The sequence below is a fragment of the Agelaius tricolor genome, unplaced genomic scaffold (genome assembly GCF_023055355.1).
Source record: "Agelaius tricolor isolate 1412-34295 unplaced genomic scaffold, bAgeTri1.0.p SCAF_8, whole genome shotgun sequence".
Taxonomy (NCBI): domain Eukaryota; kingdom Metazoa; phylum Chordata; class Aves; order Passeriformes; family Icteridae; genus Agelaius; species Agelaius tricolor.
In genome coordinates this window covers 22,760,896-22,785,608 of record NW_027269268.1, presented here as the reverse complement: position 1 = coordinate 22,785,608, position 24,713 = coordinate 22,760,896, and the positions used below count along the sequence as shown (strand labels likewise).

Sequence of the window (24,713 nt, the reverse complement as noted above, 5' to 3'; positions counted from 1 at the left end):
CATATTTCAAATGATGGTTACAGTTAAATATAAAAGTTTTTAATTTTTTTTTTTTGTTTCTGGACATATTGCCAGCACAAACTGTACCAGAATTAATGACACTTAATTATGACAGCATAACTCTACTGTGGATGCTCTTGCACTGCAGTATTCCTTAAGAAACAAAGGCTTTGCTATAAAAAAGAAAATAGCTGAAATAGTAGGCTTGATTTCAAAGACCATGTACTAAAGGCCAAACAGTTATAATATTAATTAGTGGACTAAAAGTTAAATCAATACAGCAAACATAGATCAAAGACAACTTGTGCCCTAATGTTCTCACAGCAGACTGCATAAACCTCTGGTTTTGTGGGTTTTTTCTATACCTTTAGATGTACCTTATACTTATCCCCACAGTATGAGAATTTATATGAAAAGATTGAATGACCTCATACAAATTTCTATAAATAAAAAAGGAGAAGCCAGAAAAGAAAGGCAAAATTGTTAACTGTAGATGGAAAGAGGGAGACAGATGAAACAATTATTATTAAAAAAATTATTTTCTGTGAAAAGTAAAGGCAAAGACGAGAAAGAACACTGCAAAATCATCACTGGAAAAGTGGAATTTATCCAGCTGAAGTATTTTGGTGTACATTCCTTGCTGTTTTCCCATGCTAAAGAGCTTAACCATTGAAGGTGTCCCTTTTCTCTTTCTGTACTACAGCTAGAAAGAATGCTGTGTCATTGCTGACAAGCTGCTATTCTCAGAGGTGCCCAGCTGGAAGTCCTTTATAAACTGATTTTCTGCCTCAGTTTAATATGGCACAACCTCAGCCACTCTCAGTTTCAGCCCCTGAAATTGCCCAGCCCTACAGTTCTTTGTCCCTAGAATGGTGATGCTCCATTTGGAAGTACCTGAGGCTGTACCATCAGCTGATACCAAATGAGTCCCACTAGGGCCCCCAAAAGCAGAGAGATGGCAATGAGAGCACAAAAAAGAGAGTATAATCTGCTATTTTAGATTCTGAAGCCACACTGAAACCAGCAACAGGGCTAATACCTAAGAAATCATTAAAATTAACAGAAGTCCTCATAGGGGTAATTTTGCAAAAGAAAAATACTTCCTTTTGTGTTCAAAGGCCTGGAATATTTATCTTTGGAAAATCAACTCATTTACAAATGTAACTGCAGTAGTGAGCCACAATTATTATAATTAACCATATAACCTTTAGTGGGGATCCATCCTCATGATGCACATCTCAGTCTCAATTTACAAAAATGGAGACACTGTTGAATGGCTTCACTGAAAAAACATGCTAAATGTACCTGAATGGAATTAGGATCCAAAGGAGCAAGGTTTTCAGGAAAGCCTGACACACTGCCTGTGATGAGATCCCTTCTAACAGGTTCACTTAAGGTCCTGAATGCTCCATCCAAGTACTGGCAGAGCAGTCAGAGGAGAAAAGCAATCTTTTTTTAATGGTCCTTTGGGAAGACAGGGCTTGCAGTGAGTTTGGTACTTTCTGGTATATTGTCTACATCCAAGAAAGAGTATTAAACACTGAAAGGACCCATGGAAGAGGAAGTCATTGTGAATTATAGTCCAGTGCATGGCAGTCTCAGAAAGGAACCCATCAAAGCCCTTTAAATAAATCCCAGCACACAGGTTGTGAGCTGGCAGTGAATGACATTTTTTTCCAAATCACAGCAAAATGCAGATCACAAAAAAGAGGTCATTAGGTCAGATACAAGCAGTATGAAACAGGAGAGCAGCTGAGAGCATCAACCCTCTTAAGGTTGATATAGAGGTATAAGAAATGTCAGTGTTCTTATTTACATTAGAAGAAATTTGCAATGAGTCTATGAAAATTACAAACTAGTCAAAAGGAAAGGGAGAATGATGACTAGCCTGGAATAGTGTTTTTCTAACAGGGATTTTCAGACTTTAAAGACTGTATCATCCTTTAAATCAAAGTATGGTATTAAAATGACAGTAAGGAAACAGCACCAAATGCTAGAAGGACTTAGGGCAGCATACTTATGGATAGGAATGCCACTGATACACTGAGAAAACTGACACCAATGCAGCAACATTATACTGAAACCCAGAAATATCCACTGCTTCACTGGCAGGAATTCCATTAATATGCACATAGCAGCTCTGCAACATTTCTACTGATCACCTTCTTGGCAAACCACTAGTTTCTTCAGTGCCAAGATTTTAGGTAGATGATTTTACAGATACAAATATATGCCCTTAAAGTGAAATATATTCTGGAGAGAAATTTCTGTTGGAGATATTCTGTCATTCCATTTTCTAGCCAGGCCAAATAAAAAGAAAAGCCAGCTATAGAGATGTGTACTTGCTATTACAAAATACCTGCTGGCATCTGAAAATAAACTAGCAGAAAATCAGGATAAATGAGACTTGAGGCAAACAACCCTTTGAGGAGAATAATGATGTGATAAATAAAAACAACACATTTCCAGGCTATTGAGGTACTTCAAATGTAAGAAAAAAGATTGAGAACAGAGGCTGAACTAATGGGGAAAGATTAAACAAATCCCAAGAAAAACATGACCAAATATTGTGAAAGATATGAGCGGCTGACCTGTTTAGACCTAGAGGAAGTCAATGACTGGTGATTTAGATGGATTATTAAAGCGATTTACAGGTGCACCTTCTGCTCCTTTTTCACATGTCAACATCACAGGGTGAATTGTGACCATTGAGTCAAAATTATTTGGATTGTATTTTTAGTTTTAGGAGAGAAGTACAGCAGCTGAAGTACCTATTACTGATGTGATACCCAGGAACACAGACTTGACACACTTCATTCAAGTTCAATTACAAATAGCAATACTAAGAGGATAGGACTGGCCTTCTGTATTGCACTCTTCTTGTTTTACAGACTGCTCTGATCCCTGAGAAATTTTTTAATTTTCTGAAAAGGAGGAAGCAAAATTAAATTTCCCTAAGACAGAATTATTATTGGTGGAAGTTTAACATTTGTTTTTTTGAGTCCAAAAATGCAACTTCAACTAGCAGGAATTTTAAGTTTCTGATCCTTTAAGACCATCTCAGTTTGATAAATGTCAATTCGCTATTGTCTAAGGAATATTCTGTTTCCCACAAGACCAGATGCACATAATTTAATCAAGCTTTCTGCAATAAACACCAGTGATACAAAATAGTAACAAATAGCAGGAAGAATTATTTCACCATTTAGGGAACCAACCTTCTCCCCTTCTTTTGGGGTGAGTATAATCTGGTAGCTGAAGTAACAAACTTGAGAACATAAATCTCCAACTACTGCCAAGTTGCTGACACAGGAACCAGTTCAGATCTGTGGCTTTCTCCTTTACACTCATTAGTCAAGGTTAGTAGCATAAAATTTACTGGGTCAATCAAAGACTACTGCTACCTAGTCAGAGGTCTATGGAAGAAGATTATGAAAATTCCAAAAACTATCTGAGTTCCTCTTAGATAATAAGAAATGGAACCAGAATCTTGTTACTTGTATCATATTCCTTAAACTTATTCCCTTATGTTCTGTACAGCCACCAGTACAACCAGGAAAATATGAAAGTTACTGATGTCAGCAAGGGAAGGACTCTAAAGAACTATTCCCATTAATCATAAAATAAGTAGTAACTTTATCATTAAAATGTAAGCCCTTTTAGTATCATCACCTGGAAATTTAGTATTAAATGGCAACAATAAATATACTTAAAATATGTATAGGAATTTGCACCTCCTTTAAAGCATATATGCCTGAAAAAAACCAGATTTTTCTACTTTTTGTGCATCTTAATAAGACTCTTCCCCAACATAGAGGACATACAGGAGTTAAATTTTCATTCTGCACCTATGCACCTTCTGGAATATAATGATTCTTGTCTGAAAGCAGTGTAATGCAGTAACAAACAGAACTGAGATGACCTAAGATTCTTGAATGGAGGTAGTCTGTCTTTTCCTCATTTCCCTTTCCCTCTCATGCAAAAAAAAAAAAAAAAAACCTAAGTCCTAAAATAGCATTCTGGATCACAAGTATAAAGAAAAGACAAGTGTTCTCTAATTGGAACTTACTTAAAACAATACATTGGTTCAAGGACCTAAATCATGCCGAGGAAAAATGACTTTGCTTTTTGCCCCTTTCATAAAAATGCTCTGACATGCTTCTCTCTCTTTTCCCTGTCCATTTTATCTTATTATGTTTCTCCCAATCTTCAACTTTGTCTTTTTTCCTTACCCATAAGAAATTTCTGATTGATTGTTTTCCCTCACTTATTACAAAGGAAACTAATGTCAAAACAATTATTTTTTCTGTCAAACAGCATTCTTCTTTCTCACCAGCCCTTAGGAAATCTAGACTCATTTCCAGCTCTGCTGTACACAACATTGTGACCTTGAGTAAATAATTTAATCTCCCTCCAACCCTCTTTCACACTGCATGTGAAAAGAGCAAGAAAGTTCTTCAGTCTCCCTCAAATACTTCAGTTCTGGGCTTTTTGGGCCAAGAACTGGCACTTACTACAGAGCTGTGCAATGCCTAATACAATATCCCTGCAATACATCCAGGGAAATCCAGACACAAAGCTAATGCAAATAAATGCAGATGATGCTCTGCAGTACAGGGTAGTTTTTAGTTAGCTGCTGAGGGGCTCTATCACAGCAGTTGCTAAATATACAGCCATCACTTTCAGTACCTTCTTACAGGATTTTGGACCACTAAACAAAGACATTTCAGATTAGCAATCTCATATTATAGCATCTGATGCAAAAAAATAATTAATAAAAAAGGTATGGAGTTCAAATCCCCCCAAAACTACTGACAGATAGACATCAGGTTAAATGCAATGTTACAGGAACTGTTAATCTCTATCACCATCTTCAACACTCCCTTTGGCATGAGAGTATGATGCCCTTGAGGAAAATGAAATAATCTGAACTGAATAGCAGGACTTGAGAAAAAGCACTGATTCACAATCAGATCACAAGCCTTCTGCACACTGACTTACAATGGCAGGGGTTGCAGTGGTGGGGTTTATAGGAGATGATCATACACAACTTACATCTGACTGACAGCAGCTTGCATTCAAAGTCAGGAGCTTCACCTTTGTATCTGACTGTTTCATGCTATGCTGCAAATGGAGTGGCAGAGGCATTTCCCTTTCCATTGTCTTCCCTAAGGATTAATATTTAAACCATTTATTCCAGAGCATATATATTCTGTTCAACTTGAGCATAATGTGAAGTAAATATTTCAGAAAATAATTTAAAGGGAACAATTTAATGAAAAAAAAAACCAAAAACCGTGAACAGAAAATAAAACCACAAAATAATCTCTCAAGAATCACTGAAGCTTGAAGACAAGTCCATTTTAAAAAATCAGTTCATTTTTAAAGCCTAGTGGAACCTAGAAGAAAGGGTCAGTCTTCAAAGTATTGCAAGGCCTTTTGAAACCTACCAAACACTATTGTAAATGAAGGACTGATACAAGAAAGCCCTTAAACTGTAGCTTGGTAGCAAAAAGCCACTTTTCAGTCCAATTCATGTTCCTTCTTGAGGGGAAATATCAAATCCCTGACTAGAATTACACACCACTGGGACAGTTAAAACAGAACTCCAGAATAATGAGAACACTACTGTTCATATTCAGGGCTAAACTAGACCCAGTCTTAAATCAAACATTTCACTTCTGTTAATGCTTCATGAGGTGAAAAACACAGCAAAGCAAACAGCACAAGAGTGCTCTTAAAATAGCCATGTATTTTTCTCCTAGAAAAACTATCATGTCTACAACTTACACATGGATTGAACTTGGCAGCATGAGCATCTGAAACAGGCTCTGGGGTTTGTAATGCCACTCCAATGCATTGCTAGAAGTTAATATTAATAAGAATTCCAGAAAAGCATAGGAAAAACTGCACCCACTTTCCCTGAAGGACACACCACAGTACATTCAGAATATTTTGTCAGAAAAGTGCATGGAATTTTCTTGATAGCCCAGCAACTGCATTTTTTTTCTTCATCATTTTAGTCAATATTTTTAGAAACTAGCAAACTTGAGAATTAATGCAACATGAAACAAGGACCATTGCAACCAGAGTAAAAGATTTTAATTTATTACTAGGAAAGCAATGTTACACCTTTCTCTGGAGATTTCCTTCTATTAAGCTAAATGTAAAGCAAGTCATTAACATTTGCTTTGTATATTCTTTTGCACAAAAGAAGTCATCTTTTGCAGTACCAAAACCATGCATGTAGGAGCATATTGGTTTTTATTATCAAATATTCCAGAGCAAAGGCTAAGTCATACAAGGAGAATGGTAAAAAAAGACACTATTGACAGCTCTCTGCACTCATAATTCCTGGAGTGGAAGGCAGGAAATCTGGAACACTGGTGTGAACTCAAGCCTGTCCTTAATTCTGCCACACTGACAAGGCTTTCCCCTTTGGTTCTCCTATGCAAAGAAGAATTTCAAACGGATGCACTCCTAACACACTCCCCATTCACTCCAGCCTGTGATGGACTTCTGACACATCATCTGTTCTGCTGGGGGGATCTGCAAAATCACAGGAGCAGGACATAAAGCAGATTGAAAGTCACCTACAATATGCCAGGCAAGACCCTGATGTCCCAAAATAGTGAATACAAGAGTGATACAGGAAACAAGATGAGCCCCTATGCATTCCCCATCCCCACTGCCTCTGGCTGGGAAACTTCCATTCAAACAGCCATTCACCCTTCTCTTGGAAACATGGTGGCCAAATCCAATTGCCTACTGCCAGCAGCCCTGGACTCCACTTTCCTAAACCTGGGCACTGTCTGTGGCCATCTGGCATAGATCCAAACCTGGAGTGCTGGTACAGCTGGTAACTAAGGATATAGACCCATCAGATGACAGCAAGTTATAGGGCATCACCAGAAGTCAGAGAAGAGTACTTGCACGTTGGAAAATAAATACTAAAGTTTATTTAAAGCTGAAATAACTCATGGTAAACAGATAATCACCATGACATATTCCTTTGTAACAAATATTCTTTTATATGCCATTGAAAAATGGTTTCACAAATTTTCAAGCTGAATTGTTTGTTTCTTCTTACACTTTTAAAAATAACTTCTATTTTGAAGGACTCCAAAAACACAACATCAAGGGTTACAACAAATCTCAATCCCTTCACAATATACATCATATTTATTAATTTTTTAAACTGACACATCTCCCTACTTTTAACTCAACCTCTTGCAACTTCTGCCTACAAGAAGGAAGTCTAAGGTCATGGGAGCAAGAAGAAGAGCTCTCTTCTCTCTCTTCTCTGTTACAATCTAATTTTCAGTCACAAAATGACTACAGGTTGAATTTCTGCTAAATTACTACCTTCCCAAGTTTCAAAACATGAAATTAGAAATTAAAGAAAAAACAAACCACTGCATTATAAACTTCAATTGTCACAGAAAAAAAAGTCCTTCTTGTTCACATTTTCTTGACCATGCAGAAGGGTGAACAAAAAAGCCACTCTGTGCTCTATGTGTTGATTGAATCTTAAAATGTGGTAGATTATCATCACTTCAGGATGGTATACACCTAGGTATTTCCTGGAGAGAGACATTTTGTTTCGACTTGTTTCACTTGGTGTTAAAAAGTTCATGAAAATAATGTAAAAGTTTGAAAGAAATACCATCAAGGTGATACTTTAGAGGAAAAGGTGGTATTTTAGAGGAGCACTACCTGCCATTTTATCAGAAACTCAACCATAATGCTGATGATTTATTTGAAATGATTCCTTTAAAAAAATTTAATTACATTTTACTATGAACTGGAACTAGATGTGATTTAAATTAACCATTTCTCAAAAAAATAAAAACTCCATGACATTCACTATGATGGAAGATATATGGCTAAAGACTCAAAGATATTCCTCAGGAGGAATCATTTTAGGGACAGGGAAGGGTGCATCTGCAGACCTTCACTCTAGACTGTTCTGTTCAACAACATTTCTCTTACATCATGTTTTCAAATAATCTGCAGAAGAATATTTGCCTTGAAGAACAAGCAATGGTTCAACAGAATTTCCATCTGGAAAATGGTCAGAATTCCTATATTTTTTTACTATTCATAGCTTCTTAAGGCCAAGCAGTTGATGTATTCCAAATTAATCGTTCAGAGCTGCTAGTACTGCTACCTAAGCAAAAGGAATGCTTTTAATAAGGACTGTGCATTTTATTCAATTTTGAGTGCCTGTGTTCAACAGACCCAGGAACCCTGGAGAGCACCTCTGGTCTGGACAAGAGTTCTTTCTGACATTTGGGAGGGTGACAGAGCACTGACTGTCCCTTCAGAAACACCATTCTGTGTGGGAAGGAAATCCAGACACACAGAAGGCAAAATGGTTATGTGCACTGATAGCCAGTTGAGATTGTCACAGATTTAGAACTACAGCTGCTACCTGACATCAGTTGTAGTAATTTAGTCATAGAAAACTCATGGTTTAATTCAGCCCTGTGTGAACTTTGTATAATGATTATTCTTAATTTAAAATGCCAAATATTTCCCATGTATTTTGTTTTTTATACTTACCTGGGTGAGCAACAAAGGGGATGAACCACAGTCAGATGCAGGGGAAGGCTAGCAGAAGTCCTGTGAATCACAGGTAGCTACTGCTGGCATGCTCAGGTACACTGGACCTTTCAGGATTCAGCTCTGTAGTAGCTGTCAGAGCAAGTTACATCAGTTGAATAGAGATTTTGAAGAAAAATCTAGTAAACCTATTCCTGAGGGGTGCATAATATTTTGTGATCCTTGTTATTTCATTGCCTGTAAAAAGGTATTGCCACACCAGAACAAGGCTATTCTGTTCATTTATCTTTTGATACCCTAGTTTGCTATTTAACAGCATAGCACTCCAGTTATTCATGCTCTTATTCACACTTGCAGGTTTAAATTGCTCACTTTTCATCCTATGTATGTGTAATTCAGACCTTGACAAGACTGTTTTGTTTGTAAGCACATTTTTCCTTGAAATGTTCCTTCCTGTTTTTACAGGAAATGAAAAATAGGCATAGTATATAACACATATTATGCGCCTCTAAAGGGCAATAGGAACGTATTTTCTTATAAACTTAACCCTAAATTGAACTTCCATTCTTTGTGCTCGGTAATCCAGAAAAGGGGAGGGCAAAAAAATTCAAGTACTTTACTGCTATCTCCTACTTCCTCTTTCAGAGAGATGAACTATGATATGAATTAATGATCCCCTGCATAAAGATTATATAGGAAAAAGCAAGGTAATCTTATTTTACCTGATGTCCAAAGGGAAAATAAAATTCAAAAAATAATTCATTTTTTCATTTTCTGACAAGATCCTTCAGCAAATACTTTGGTTGAAACAGACCGTCTGACACATAATGAAAAACCTATTGAAAGTTCAGCATCCATCATAGAAAACAACCTGGCAACAGGTTTCTAATCTTTAAATCTAGTGCCTGTTATCTTAAGTGTCCATAAATGTAGCTGTCCTGACAGCTAAACAAGAACTTTACTCACATAGCCAGAACTAAACATACGCAGACCTCTAGAGATTCAACTCCCTGCCTTGAATGTAATCTAGAAACAAGTGACTAGACCCATGGGAATAGCAAGTACCATGTTGAACATAGCCACTGCAACTTAAAAAAAAAACAGCCTTAACAGCCACCTAAAATATCCAGAAGATCTTACCAACTGTACCTCCAGCATGATACAGAACTAATTAAAAAGACTACAGTGCAATTCCTCCTAAGGGAGGCAACAACCCATATTTTCTGCTACAATATCAGGTTTAAAACTACAGGTCTACTAGGGCAAATTCAGATGAAGCACTTCAATCTAATGAGAAACTAAGTTTAGTACATTCAAGGGAAAAGAAGACCTGACTGTGTAACTGCTTGTCTTTTCATAGGTTTAAAAATACCCTCCTAACCCTGGCCCAAGCTTGCTGCAAAGGTAAGGCAAAAAGTCATCTCCTCTACCACTCTCTGAGCTCCCAGACTCTCCCACTTGTTTTTCCACCCTTGGACTGCTCCAACTTAAAGTGGCAGATCAGCACAGCACCCAAAGCACCATTACAACCAGAGTGCTTCAACCCATTGTAGCTCAGAAAGCAGCTTCTTCTCAGTAATCCCACCTCCTCTGTCCCAGAGCTGCAGTCAGTCACCCCAGAAGAGAGAGAAGCAGATTCAACTTTGACCCTTTCAATTGGAAGCTTCTAAACAGGAGCTTCCTGCCGCTTAGGCTGACTCAATGTCTGCTCCATTAGGTGCTATTGCCACTTTCACTGAGAGGCAACTGATTCACCCCCCTGAGGCTGGGTGACACAGATGTTTCCATCTTTGAGCTATACCTGGACTCTTGAATGTTCCCACTTTGACGTGTGTAACGTGACAGTGTTACAGCCCACAGTTTCCAAACCACCTGGGGAACTGGTCAGTCCTGGCATGCTGTATGGAAGAGAACTAGAGATACACCACAGCTAGTAAGGACTCATCAAAAGTCTGTAAAACCTCCAAGGATTACACAATGAGAAATTAACAGAAACCCCAGGAGCAACATAAATTGAAATGCGCACATCTGTCCTGTCTCAAAAGTCTGGAAGGAATTTTAAGGATAAATCTGAACAGTATGAGATTTTTTTGGTCAAAACTCTCCCCCAGCACATCAGCTGGTGTGACACACCTCTTCCTGGCCTGTCAAATTACAGTCTCTCCTTTGGTCTGTCATACACAGTTAAAAAACTGCTTTGTGACAAGATGAGATGTCTTGAGTTCTACAACTTCAAGCATTCAGAAAAACAAATAAAAAACCCGCTTTACACCTACCACCCAATGGATCTGTATCCTAAGCAGAATCAGTCACTGAGCAAGGAGTTCTTAAAATCAAACCTCAAAATCAGAAGACAACCCTAATGAGATGGACTAGGGCTCCTGAAAAAGCTACTTTTGGTACATTTAGCTAGTTGGGAAAAATGAAAGAAGGAAAAAAGAACCCTACAGAAAAATAAGGCAGACTTTTTCTTGAAGGGGAAAAAATTAGATCAAAAGCAAATACATTTCAACTGCAGTGCACAACCCAGAAGTTGCTAAGCAATCTGCAGTGATATGACTAAGTTAACCATGTGAACATTGCTAGCTTCCTCAGGAAGTTTCAAAGGACATTTACTAAATAAGGCAAATTTAAAGGCACAAATATCTTGCTATGAAACCACCAACATGTCACAGTTAAACAATTAGCACACTTATTTTCACTCTTTTTAATAATCCAGAAGTAGCAACAATAGTTTTGGACAATTTTTTTAAGCACTATGAGGACAGATGTAAAAACCCCACCAAACAAACAAAATAAGAAATAAAAAAACCCCTTCAGAATTAAATAAATCTACATTGTTGAATTTATCACCAATATGAAGGGAGGAACAAGCCAAGTGAACATTTTTCCTAACACATTTGTTTTTTAAGGCAGTTGATACTTAGTTTCTAAAATGGCTCCTATGTATCACAACATACACACCTCAAGATGTCGTGTAACAATGAATTATGGCAAAAAATGGAACACTGCAAGTTCCTGGAATACAAGATAAAGCCAGAAACACTGGCACATGAAATCAGGATTCTGTGTACCAGAAAATAAAAAGTAATGCTAGAAGTCACAACAGTGACAGAATCACTGTACTCATGGCTTCAACAGGAAGCCAGAAACACTTCCATACAGAAAGGCAAACAAAAATATTGAAGTAATCTTTTTTGCATCCCCAGAAGAACAAAACTAGATGCAATAATGCTGGAGGTCCTTCAGTGTGTTGGGACAGGCACATACCATCCTTGAACATGTATTTATTTGGATGTCAAAGTCATGACTTAATACGATCTGCACTTTCCTCTACAAAAACCAACTAATTGCAACAGAACTTACAAAAATGTCAGAGTTCCTAAAAGCTATTTGGGTGTTTACAGACTTGCCCTTTTCTTATGAAACTGAGGAAATTACTGATGTTACAAAGCACATGTTCCAAGCACCATTTCAAACACTGGAGTACCTGAAGGACCTTTGTAGGCTGCCAGATGTGTCACAGAACTTTTGACATTCCCATTTTCTGGAGCTGCCCCTTGAGGTCACACAAGACAGCATGAATACCATAAAATGGGTCTTGAGGAATTTTAACTGCAGGTGAATTAGAAGTGTCTCCACAAATGGAGACCTTGAAGAATACATTCTGGTTTTATCATATTAAAATGGAAGGAAGGAGATAAGCTCAAAGAAACATTAAGTGCTCCACTTGCTAACAAAATCAGTATTTGCAGCCCATAGATGCTTGCTTATTTCTACAGCAGAAGTATGCTACTTGATTTTACACAGTCAAGGTAAAACACACTTCACTACAAGTAAAAAAAAAGAGTTAAGAGAAAATTAAAATCTCATGTTTATGCACAGATTTCATTAAATGATAACATCCAAGATCAAATGCAAAAAAAAAAAAAAGGAGAGGAGTAAACATAATGCTTTTTTCCATCACCTAAAGAAGCAGAAGCATAGGCCAAACTCTTCCATTTTTAGCTAGCAGTTTTATTTACATACTTAAACTGAGTTGAAGTGGCCTAAAAAGTTTTCTAAATTAGATTTCCATACTGAAACCTGACAAAGAACTTAAGGAAAGCATAAAATAAATAAGAAACCCCAATCAAACAACCAAACAAACAAGGGATCCTACATGAACACGTTTGTAACACATTTTTGCAAACAGAAAGTTTGCAAAAAATATTGTGTAGGTCAGAGAGGTTCTCAAATACTATTGCCCTTTTTAGGAATTGTTTAATCTCTGTCTCTTTCCACATACAAAAGAACCAAATCCATTTTCCACATTTATACAGAAAAAGTAGGTAATTTAATTTTTTGGATTTGGTTATGTATCTACTACCATTAGCAGAAGCTTGTGCATTTGTTTGGTTGGGTGAAAACAGCTCGGTCTTATTGGTCTGGACTCCAGATCACTGGATCAGGTTGCTGAATACATTGACAAATCTGATTAGTGGGTAAAAGCACTGAATAACTTCTCAGTCACGACTCTGCAGAATTTCAGCATGTTCCACTCTCACCAAATGAAAGCACCTTCAGATGGAGCAGATGTAAAACTGTGAGTGAAATTAAAACCCCACTTATATTGCAATATATAATGTATAGTGACTCATTTTCTCATCTTCTTGATCCCTCAAATCCATGTAGTCCTTCAATATAATAAAGTTATATGATTAAATTTCCAACTATTCAGTTAAAATGGCTTCAAAAGTTTAAAGCTGTGTGTAAGTCTGGCCCATTAATATTTGTTGGTTGAGCAATTGTTTAAATTATTATAAAATAATAATTTTCCTATCAGGGTTTTTTCCTCTATGCTTTATCATAACAACAAAGGGCAAGAAATTGTCTTCCTGCTTCCAAAAGCTCAAAGTTACTTTTTCCTTCCTGCATCAGGCAAAATTTAGGATTAATAAGGTTTTTTTAACAAAACTTAATTGAGGCAGGAAAAATGAAGAAGACACAGTGAGGGATTCTGACATCAAAACAAATGCTAAGGGCATTCAACTTGAAAAAGAAAGACAAAGGTCTAAAATTCAGATCTTCTGCCTGACATGAACAAGAGAAATCAAATAAGTAACTTACATCCTGTATGATTCTGCTAACCACTCCCTGTAATTCCACTGTGGATCAATTCTGCTCTTGCTCTAAGTAGCACTGGTGCAGCTCATTCAGGCACATGCCTGGTATGCACCAACCATGCAAATGATTCACCCTGCTTTACCAATATGACACCTGGAATAAACTCCCAAACATCAGTAGGTCTCTGCCCAAGGTGCAGTCACGCAGGAACATTTTGCTGCTTGCCAGAACTCACATTTGTACAAAGAACCCCCTCTGAGACTGTAATAGCACAGCCTAATGGAATTTGTGACTTTCATAGAGGGGAAAATAAAAAATAATATAAATCAGCGTTTTGGCTTGGAAGACATTTTGTCAAAATAAACTCATAACTAGTATCAGGCAGAAACATTCTGAGCAAACTATCCCTCAACAACCTCAATTTCAAAGATTTATGAGATTATTAACAAATTAATCTGACTTGTTCAGAGCTGTACAGTCTATTTCATCAGCATACATTTGCAGACATTCTGAGATAGTTTACACGTATAGAAAGAAATACAACACATTCAAATAATTTAGATCCACATTACATGAAATGGTAAAGCATATTAGCATTTTAATTTTATGGATCTAAACCAGAGTCCTATAACTTCCAAATACATTCATAAAAGGCAGAAAAGCAAAGAAAGCAAATCCCTTCTCCATGCTGCAAAGCAGGTGCAAAGCTGTTCTGCTGAGCTCTCTCACCCTGCTGCTGACATGAGCCCCAAAAACAGAAACTATGTATGTCTTCCCCATACAGATAATGAGAAAAATCTCTGCCTTACCTATCAGATTGCTATTTAAATTTTCTACCACACCATGTGCTTAGAAACAATCTGTTGTTTGTCATCCTCAAAGTGTGTGAAAGAGAATCAGTTCACAGCATTTGTAATAAACAGGCAGTTTTTCCAGCCCAAGCCATGTTTGCAAACTTCTAAACTCTTTTAAACTGAGGAGAAATTACAGTGGCATGACAGCTTTAACCACAGCAGCCTGAAAAAATGCAGAATGAAATCAATTATGTTTTCTTCCAATATTTTTCCAATATTACCTGAACTTGATATTAAACTGAATAGGTAATATAGCATAGTAAACTCATGTTCAAATACCTATTTTGAACATTTTATAAAATCAGCCTCTGTTCCTGATTGAGCTTTGAAACTCTTCAAACAGTTGTATGACCACGCATTTATGAGTCAGGGCATTTGAACATTTTACAGAATTTTGCCCTACTCTTGTTCACTGGAAGAATCCTTGGGGAAAAATATGCCCATTTTAAAACAAATGGAAAAATACCCTTTTATTTTTTTTTGTCAACAGTGAAATGCAAACACACTTATCTTCTGTAGTTAAGTAATGAAGAAGCTATTTCCATGTGCAATAAAGCCCAGTAAGCTGTTCATGGACTAACTGAAGTGACTGGCAATTCAATTACAGAGCCAGCATCCCAAATATACCAACCAACCACACTGATTCAAGATAATTAATACAGATCTGAGTATTTTTCCTCTGATATCAAATAAAATAGTGGATTAAAGTTGAAATAAGACATTTCTTTAGCTTGAGTCTGTCACCTTTAGTTGAACTGTACATAACATTTCAACCCTTAAAAAAATCCCATTAATTTCTCAGGTTTGGGAGCAGGTGGTGGGAGATAGTAATAGCTGGAGCTGAACCACACCTTGCTGTAGAATTACTGTGAATGTATCTTTTAAAATTTTTTTACTGTGAATCTATCTTTTAAAATTTTTTTCACTCTTTCATAATGTGACCAGCCATTGGAAAATGCATTAGGTATTTGTACATTAAACCAGGTTCAGGACAGGAATGTTAACTCTGTATATATATTGCCCAAATGGGGACTTTGGTGGGGGGAAAAGGTAAACTCCCCATAAACTGACTGACTTGAGAACCTTTCTTAAAACAATTAAGAAAAAAGAAAAAAAAAAATCAAAGATCTACGGTGGAATAATTGTTAAGCAAGGAGGAACAGCAGTGCTGCATTAGCAAATAAAAATTGTTCTGTGGTGGTGCTATATACAGATAGATAAAGGAAAAAAAAAGAGGTATTTCAAAAGACATCTATACCACTCTGTAAGTGCACCCAAATTAAAGACAACAGCTCTATTTTACACACAGTTATTGATTTTAGAAGGTTCAGTAAGAATTTGTTCAACATGTGGTTATTTAAAACCTGCTTGTATACTCCTTACTGTTGAGCTGGTTCACAGAATGCCTTCAGTACATTTATCTGATGAATTTATTCACTCCTTATTGCTTATCCATATAAAATTCATTATTGAAATTATTTACTAATTTAAATAAAAGCTATTTTTTCAGTTTTAATAAGGTTACACTTTATATGCATTTGTAGTCAATGCAAATTCTTTTTATGAACTTACCAAAGGAAAACATTAAGGTTTCAAGACAAAATAACAATGATGCTCCACAAACCTATATATTTGAAATAGAAATTTCAGCTAAATGTCAGATAAAAAACCCATTCACATATACATATAGAGAGAGTTTGATCTATGCAACTGCATTTTTCACCTACTTGGGTATGTTTTCAGTGCTATTTTCAGTCTGATGTGACATTCCTTGGCTTGAGCTGCTGTAACATTGTTTCCAGAATGTGGGCATGAGCCTTCATTATGCAAAATTTTTAATTCACCTGGCTCACAGGCACAAGAACATGATTTAAAGAGATAAATTAGCTCACTAGTAAGTGCTCTCAGATAATCCTCTTCAGAAAATGAATTGTAGAGTTTAGCCAATGTCCTGCTTTTGATTTATATGACATCCATAACAAACTGCTGTTCACTCTTTTAAATATATATTTGTGTACCCTTACATATACATGTGTGTATACACACATGCATATCTATCTCTATATATGTACATATACACATTTATATTTACTGTGGGTTCAGTCCTCTTTGTAGTTTCCTGAAAATTAGTCCTATCAGTATTTAGGATTTTAATTTCAATTAATAATTTAAAATTATATTTTCCTTAAGAAAATAGTTTTTAATAAGTTAATCATGCTTTCACAGAAGATGCCAGATAAACTGGCATATGAACTGACATATGAATTTTCAAAACAATGAAAATAGAATAATCTTTACCTGTTTAATGCATTTTCAAACTAATACATTCCCAGGTATTATATACTTTCCTAGTAATTATTGAATGTTCAAAAGGAATTATTTATCTGTTAAATATGCCTTAATTCTCAAAAGTATTTTAATCATGAGAAGCTAGAAGAAAAGAACCAATGAAACCAGCAGTAACAGCATCACCCAGTGCAGTGCTGCTTGGTTTAGGTGCATAACACATACAGGATAGTAAAGCAAGCGTTATGTACACAAGAAGTTAAGTACATCCCCAACTATGTGCAGTCAATCACACCTATTGAAGTCAGTGTTAATTAAAACTTTCGTTGGCATAAGCACAAAAAAATTTAATACATTTTCATATATTATATGGGAATAAAATTACATATAAACACATGTATTGAAGAGATTGACTGATAACATTGGTTTATTTGTCAGCTTGATTGGCATATTTAAGGCTTGATTGCCAAACTACTCATAAACTACTATTAAACATAACTCATTTTCAGATTTGTAGGAGTAAAATATATATTTGTACTGTATTCAAAACTGCACGGTAAATTTTTTCAGATATTATGGACAAAATTATTTCCATAATCACATAATAAGAATTTGGAAAGTCAAGCAGCCAAGAGAAAACTGTTGGGTTTGGACCTGCCCTCACTTTGGATCACGGCAGTGTGAAAATGGTCTGTGAGCCAGGCACAAAGATGCACAGCAGGGACAGCTCTGACACACAATAAACACCCCAGGTTTCTTTATGAAGAACTCTCGGGAGTAGAAGAATGTTTAAAGTTCGCTACAGAGATCAATTTCCAGAAGAGAAATGTTTTGAGAGAAGAAAAATCACAGGAGGCTACATCCTGGTTTTATTGTATCATTTTACTGCAGAAACTCATCTGATCCTCACCATTTTAATTACAAGGAGGCACAAAACCTATTTCACATCTGCTCACTGAGCCTGAGAAATGTCTTATAGTGAAAAGGAAATGAGAAGGACCAGGAATACAAATGAACTGAAACACAAGCAGCTAATAAATTCCTCCTTTCCTTAAAATCAGTTCTAATAATTTATTGTGAAATACATTTAGGCTTGGTCCACAGTAATTTTAGTTCAAATAAACATGTCTAAATTTTTTCCATCCTTCCCATTAAAGGATATTTATTTTTGCTTATTCTTTAAGCATTTTGTCAGCATTATACTCAATGCTATTTCTTTAAGAATGAAAGCTATAGCATTATATTCCAAAATGGTTGAGGAAACCTTTGCCATGACTCTCAAGTTGCAACATGCCAGATATTCATAGGTTTTCAAAGCTGCTGGTTGAAGATATAATGAAAGGATCTAAGGTTTATGCATGAATCAGCATCCCCTTGTCACAATGTCATGGTGCAGTGATCCCTGCAGAGCTGTAAGACTTGATTTAAAACAGCAAAGCTCAACACTGACTCTTGAGCCAGCAGGATTAAACATTCAAGATTGTACATATAAAACCTCTGTGCTCAAACTACCACACAAAAAACTTGTTATCATTATGGCAGTTTTATAGTACTCCATAGGAAACCTCTCTTTAAGTGACTCCAATATCCTCTCAATTCTAAAATATGTCAGAACACAATACAACTACCCCTGAAGTTGTTGGTAGGCAGATTTAAGAGGAAAGCATTTCATCTTCATCACTTTCCTTCCTTCTTGTTTTGACAGAATTTAGAACTTTTAAAAAATCTGGTATCACTGATGGTCACACTCCTTCAATTAGACCAGACTCAGTTATACTGTGCTGAAGGACAATGAAGTCCAGAGGTCTGGATATGTTCCAGTGGTTTGGATATGTTCCATTCTGCCCTGTGAATGGCCTCCAATGCTGTACCTTTGCTCCAGCTGTTAAACCAAACAAACAGAACCAAAGAGTTTATGTTAGAATGAACCAAGAATTCTCACAGAGTGCTAAGCCCAGCTCATTTCTCCTGAAAGCTGCAACTGCAGTCATGGCAGTAAACACTGCTTTTAATTGTGCATTATTCTGAAAAAAACATGTACCACCTCTCAATCTAAACCACCAGGCTTCCTAGTGATTCTGACTTACTAAGTGTCAAACTGCAATTAGATTCCAGCAGCTACTCCCACTGACCTGTCAACACAGCTTTGCAGAGATGCAACAGTTCAACAAACTGAAGTGATTGTTTTTAAGGCTGCTTTTTGAACAGTATTGAGCTGGGTTCCTTTCCCAGGTTACATGAAGTAGCCTGTCCACCTTGGTCAAAGTCAGTAGAATTGGGGCCCAATTTGCTGTCATGCAACACATCATGACACGATCTCTTGGTGTTGAGGTGAAATTCCCACTGAAGCACAAGTCATTACATGAGTTAAGGCTACCTACTCACAGACTGTCCACTCCTACACCCATTTTTTGGCCACCATTAAATGACTGAGTAGTATCACTGCTTGGAACATTACTCAGGGGTATGTGACCATCTCCTCCTCTCTGAAGTTTAGGAACCTAATTTCAAAGTAGTACCAGCAACACCGGTTCATCTAAAAACCATCTGCTCCATCAACAAACTCTAAGCAAGCACCAAAAATTAGTGTGAAGACTTTAACATTTTTGCAGTGGGCTTTCTGTTTGCTTGTTTTTAAAGCAGATGGAGCAGTGTGCTGTTGCCCTGAGGCTACCAGGGGTGGGAGGGAAGCAGGCTGAGCCCCGCTGGGGTGGCACAGGGGACCCCAGGCACTGCCAGCTGCCACCTGCAGGTGCCAGGTTGAGACCAGCAGGCAGGGCTGCACCCCACCTCTGCCACACAAGCCTGAAACACGGCTGGTTCACGGGTTTAAATCAAGAGCCAAAATATTTTGGTGGCCAGTTTAGGGCAGCAAAAGGTTGTAATTTCTATTATGGTATAAGCCTGCTGCTACATTTCTGTGCAGGACAATTGCCTTGTTGGAGTGAAACACCTGGGTAAATACTGGAGCATTTTCAGATTCATATTATCCTACATTTCTGTGACCTTCTTTTACACCTGCATTGTTTCATAGTACTGGTTTTGGGCACAAGTTCTTTGAACACTATTCCAGAAATTAAAAAAAACATCCCCCTCCCCACCCAAAAAAAAATCCTAACAAAACCAACATGCAGAATGTTCACTATTTCAAATGAGAACAAGCATAGAGGGGACAAAAAGAGATGGATTTTTCTCAACCATTTTGCGTGCAGTGCCCTGCAATCAGCTCCTAAATTCTACTTCTTGTAAGCCAAAAATCTGTCTTCGGAACTCCTTGTCCTCCAATCAAACCCTTCTAGGAAGGTAACTGAGGGGATACTGTACAAATTTTTAGCACATGCTTCACTAGTCGATTAAATCCAATGCACAAGATAACTTGACTACAACATCAGTGGTAACTGAGGTGATGAAAAAACAAGTATATTTTCAGGTCTTAATTTGGAGCTCTTCAAACTGCTTGAAAATTGAAGCATGGGACAATGTTCAGACAAAGGAAAATCCAAGACATGGATAGCATCCATCTCCCTTTTGTTAGAAGCCTCAAAGTCCACCACTGCAGTCTACAGCCTACACATAGCATCTGAGTATTGTAGAAGTTCTCCACGAGAGACAAGAACAAGGCTGTTATATGCACACAAATGCTGGTCAAAAGCACTTGATGGTATTGGGGAAAAATATGTAACCTTTAGTTTCTCAAAGACAAGGTGACTATGCTTGTCTCTACTGCTAGTAGGAAAAATCTGGTGTTTTGCAAAACATGTTTTCATGGTTTTGTTAACTTCACAGATTTGAGAAACACGTTGTCACATTTTTGCAGAATGCCACGTAACTGCTACACTTCATCAACAGTCCAAGTAATATCATCTGCAAAGACTGACCACGTGCGGTTCTGGTTGATACAAGCCCCCATTATCTAAGGAAGGAAGAGCTATCTAAGCAGTTTGCAAAGATTAACAATTTAGCATTACTGTGGCTGATTACATGCTCTGACCTTTTTTGCCTTCAGCTATGGATGCTCTATCCTCCTACCCTCCCACATGCCACTGAAAGCTCCTTGCGTTGAGCTCTTGCACCACCTATCCCAGCGTCTGTGCCAAGCCGCCCCTCTTCAGCACCACCGCACGCGGTAGCTGAACCGGGGGACTGAAACAAGGTCGCCAATGGAGGGAAACAGCTCCCGCTGACAGCTAACCTCCAGATTCAGCGTCCCTTACGTCTTTTTCCCAGGAGGGACGGGAGAACGCCTGGGGGGAGCGCGGCGCTGGGCGGGAGCGGGCGGCACGGCACCGACCGCGCTCCCCGCTCGCTGCAGGGAGCCCCGGTTCGCCGGGACCGGGCTCGGGCGGCAGGGAGGGCTGCGGGGCAGAGGCGGGCACGCCTCAGCGCCCTGGGAACGCGGCTGCCCGCTCTCACCCGGCACGGGCAGTGCCAGCCGCGCCTGGCCGCACGCCTGGGCGCTGCTTCGCCCGGCCGGCCCCGCCGCCCCGCGGGGTCCCACAGCCCCAGCCCGGCCGGCCCGAGCGGCAGGAGGCAGAAGCGCGCACGGCTGCGGGACTCGCCGCCCGCCCGGGGCTCCTCTCTTGGCGCTGCCACGGCCGCGCTGCCCCGCCCCGCATGTGCTCCGCGCCCCGCGGCACGCGTGCGGCCGGGCCCCGCCGAGCCGAGGGCGGAGCCGGGCACGGCCCCGCCAGGAGAACCGCGGGGGCGGTGGGCTCCCGGCGAGGCAGAGCGGGCGGCGAGCGCGGCCGCCCACGAGCGCTGCGTGCGGGGGACGAGATGGAGAGATGGAGGGATGGAGAGATGGAGCCCGCAGCACCACGCGGCGTAAAATGGCTGATCGCCCCCCGCCGCCCGCCCCGCATCCCTCGGCGGCTGGCCCGAGGGGGCCCCGGCCGTGCCCGCGCCAGCAGCGAGGTGCTCCGCAGCCCGCGGGCAGCCCCGGGCCGGCGGGGGAGCGCTGCGGGCAGCCCCGGGGCCGCGCAGCCTTACATAACGCGGGGGGGAGCCGCCGGGAACCATTTTGCACCTCCCGGAGGGCTGCGGGGGCGCACGGAGACCCCGCACCCCGATCGCACGGGGCCGGGCGCTCCCGCACCTGCTCGGCGGCGGGGCGGCTCCCCCCGGTACCGCGCCCCGCACACACCTCCGCACACACACAGACAGACAGACACACAGACACGTACCCCGCACACCCCCGCACACACACACACCCCCACACACACCCCCGCCGCACCGCTCGCAGCCGCCCCGCCCCCGCCGCCACGGCAGGCTGGCAGCGCCCGCTACTCACAGGCGTTGGTGACGGCGAAGCTGTTGGCCACCTCCAGGTTGTCGATGTGGGGAGTCAGCCTGAACTCCGAGGTGGAATACTGAACCATCCCTACCCGAAACGCGCTGTACTCCTGATCGGCGCCCCTCGGGAACAGCCCCCCTGCAGGGAAACACACACGCGTCAGGCGGGCGGGGGCCCCGGCGGAGCGGCGCCGGGGCCAGGTCTCTGCCCGCCGCGGGGCTGCGCTGGGAGCGGGTGCCGGAGCGCTGCCGGCCGTGGCTCCGTCCCGTGTCGGGGGGCGCGGGAACCGGGCGCTGTGGCCGGGGAAAAGGCGAGGGGACCTCGCCGGCGCCCGGCGGGCACCGCGGTGGGACTGGGAGCGCGGCGACATGACAGGAATGCCCGAGTGACAGCGGCGGGGATGAGGGATCGGAAGATCCGCCGGGAGGAGAGCGGGGTCCCCCCAAATGCGGGCACCTACCGATCTGTATGCTGTTAGAATTGACCCCCCAGATCAGTCCCCACAACACAGGAGCCAGGAAGACAGAAATATGCATAATCTTTTGCATTTCCAGGAAAAGTAGAGCATCCACAAAGCCACGGAAACAGCCCTTTCTTCTTCTTCCTCCTCCTCCTCCTCCGCGGAGCGCGCTCGTCAGCAAATTAGATCCCGTGCGCTCCGGGCGAGCGGCCGGCGGGACCAAGCGAGCCACGGGAGGGAAGGAACGAGAAGAGCCCTGCGGCGGGCGCGGGAGAAGCCGCTGTCCGAGGAGCTGCTGCTGCTGCTGCCGCCGCTGCCGGCTCCGGCGCTGAGCGGGATGGGGGTGCCGGCGGTGCCCGCTGCGCTCCCGCCGCCCGGCCCGGCCCGGCCCTGCCCTGCCCTCGCACGCGCTCGCCCGCGCTCCTCGCACTCAACGGGCGGGCGGCGCTCCCGGCGAGGCGGCGGCGGCGGCGCCTGCGCGGAACCGGCCCCGGCGGGAGCGCGCCCGCCGCGCCCCCCGCGCGCCGCGCCCCGCCCCTGCGCGCGCCCGCCCGGCCGGCCACCTCCAGCACCGCGGACAGCGGCATCGCTTCGGGGAGATCGGCCGCTCATTTATTTATTTATATTCTGGATATTTATTTATTTATTTATTTATTTATTTATTTATTTATTTATTTATTTTACCGGCCTTCCCCACCTCACAAACACACCTGAAGAGCAATTGGGTTTTTTTTTCTAATTTTGGTGGGGTTTTTTTTCAGCTGCTATACCCAAACGGTATGAACTTGATAGGCAGGAAGAGTTAAAGCTATTCTGATATTTCATTTTCATGCATAATGGGGATCTTTTTTTCTTTTTTTCTTTCCCTTTTCCAAGATGGGTTCCAGCTGTATTAGCTAGACATGCTATTTACTGCAAGCTAAATTTAACATTTCTCAGTTTGGCACGAAGTCTGTTGCTGTGCACCACACATACACACACACACACACACACACACACATTTTATACAAGGAAAGGCAGTGTAGCATTTCTGTGACCATAACAATGAATTTGCTATTAAGTAATAATTTTCTGGCATATTTTTTATTAACTTATATTTAGTTAACAATGCTGGGAAATATCCACATAGGAAAATGTACTGATCTTGCAATTAATTACCTTTCCTCTTTTTTCTTCCTTTTTATTTTTATTACTGTTATTAATTTTTTTTAAATTCTCCTTTCCAGGAGGAGAGGGTCAAAGCTTCAGGTATTCAGATGTCAATATGAGTACATATCCTGAACACATAGGAAGTTGATAATTTTAGTCTCTTTACTCATTACTAATTCATGATGAGTTTTATTTCATTTGAGTCATTTCACCAGGAAATCCTGTGCAAGCTTTTTTCTGTACTTGTCTCATCTTCTCTCTCTCACCCACAAAATGAGATGAGCCTGAAAAAGAGAGCAAGCCTTAACAACCTGAGCATAAAGCCCCTATGGGCTTATCTGGGTGGAATGGCAGAGTTGCTACAGCCCTTCCTCACTTTCTGCCCCCAGCCTGGTGTCTCCCAGAGGCCACATTTTGCACTGCCTGGTAAAACCTGCTGTTGAATTCTGTGAAAGGGGCAGGCAGCATCGCTGTGAGAAGCAACAGATGAAGCTGTCAAGGGAAAGCTTCTATTCAGGTCGTGCCCAGTGCATCCCGGACAATGAGATGTACAGACATTTACTTTTAATAAATATTTCAGTGTAAAACTGCCAATCTTTAACAGAAGCATAGATATATTGTATGGGGGTTTTTTTCACTGACGTCTAAAGCATTCCATTATGTATAAAAAATGAGGTTAAAATGAAGCAAAAATCTCCAAGATCTCTATATTTTAATATGTTATAATAAAACAAAAATATCAAATTTGTCAATATACATTTTAACTGCATAATGAACCAAAATATAAAAAGAATTTGGGTGATGTCAAATATAAAAATGAAATAATGGTTGTTGATTTTCTAATGTATATTTTTCCATTTCAGAATTTTGAGCATGTACGTGCATGTACTGCTCCAGATTTGTATCATCACATCAGAACATGTAGAAAAGAAGAGTCAGACTATGTGGCCATATTCCATTGTTGGTATGACAGGGAAAAATAAAAAATTTCAACTGATAT

The 24,713-nt window shown here is 40.4% G+C and overlaps 1 protein-coding gene across 4 annotated transcripts in view; it reads right to left on the bottom strand.

The window, feature by feature from the left end:
• Positions 1–22,699, bottom strand: part of GRIA2 (glutamate ionotropic receptor AMPA type subunit 2) — an 88,400-nt gene extending 65,701 nt beyond the window's left edge. For all 4 annotated transcript variants that reach the window (XR_011679956.1, XM_071431952.1, XM_071431951.1 and 1 more), the window contains exons 1-2: positions 22,565–22,699; positions 22,102–22,242 (exon numbers count right to left, since the gene is read on the bottom strand). Coding sequence is in view for 3 of the 4 variants with exons in the window: in XM_071431952.1 (XP_071288053.1) it covers positions 22,102–22,242; positions 22,565–22,652 (229 nt within the window). In the remaining variant the exon portion in view is untranslated. The remainder of the gene's footprint in view (positions 1–22,101; positions 22,243–22,564) is intronic.
• Between the last annotated feature and the right edge of the window lie 2,014 nt (positions 22,700–24,713).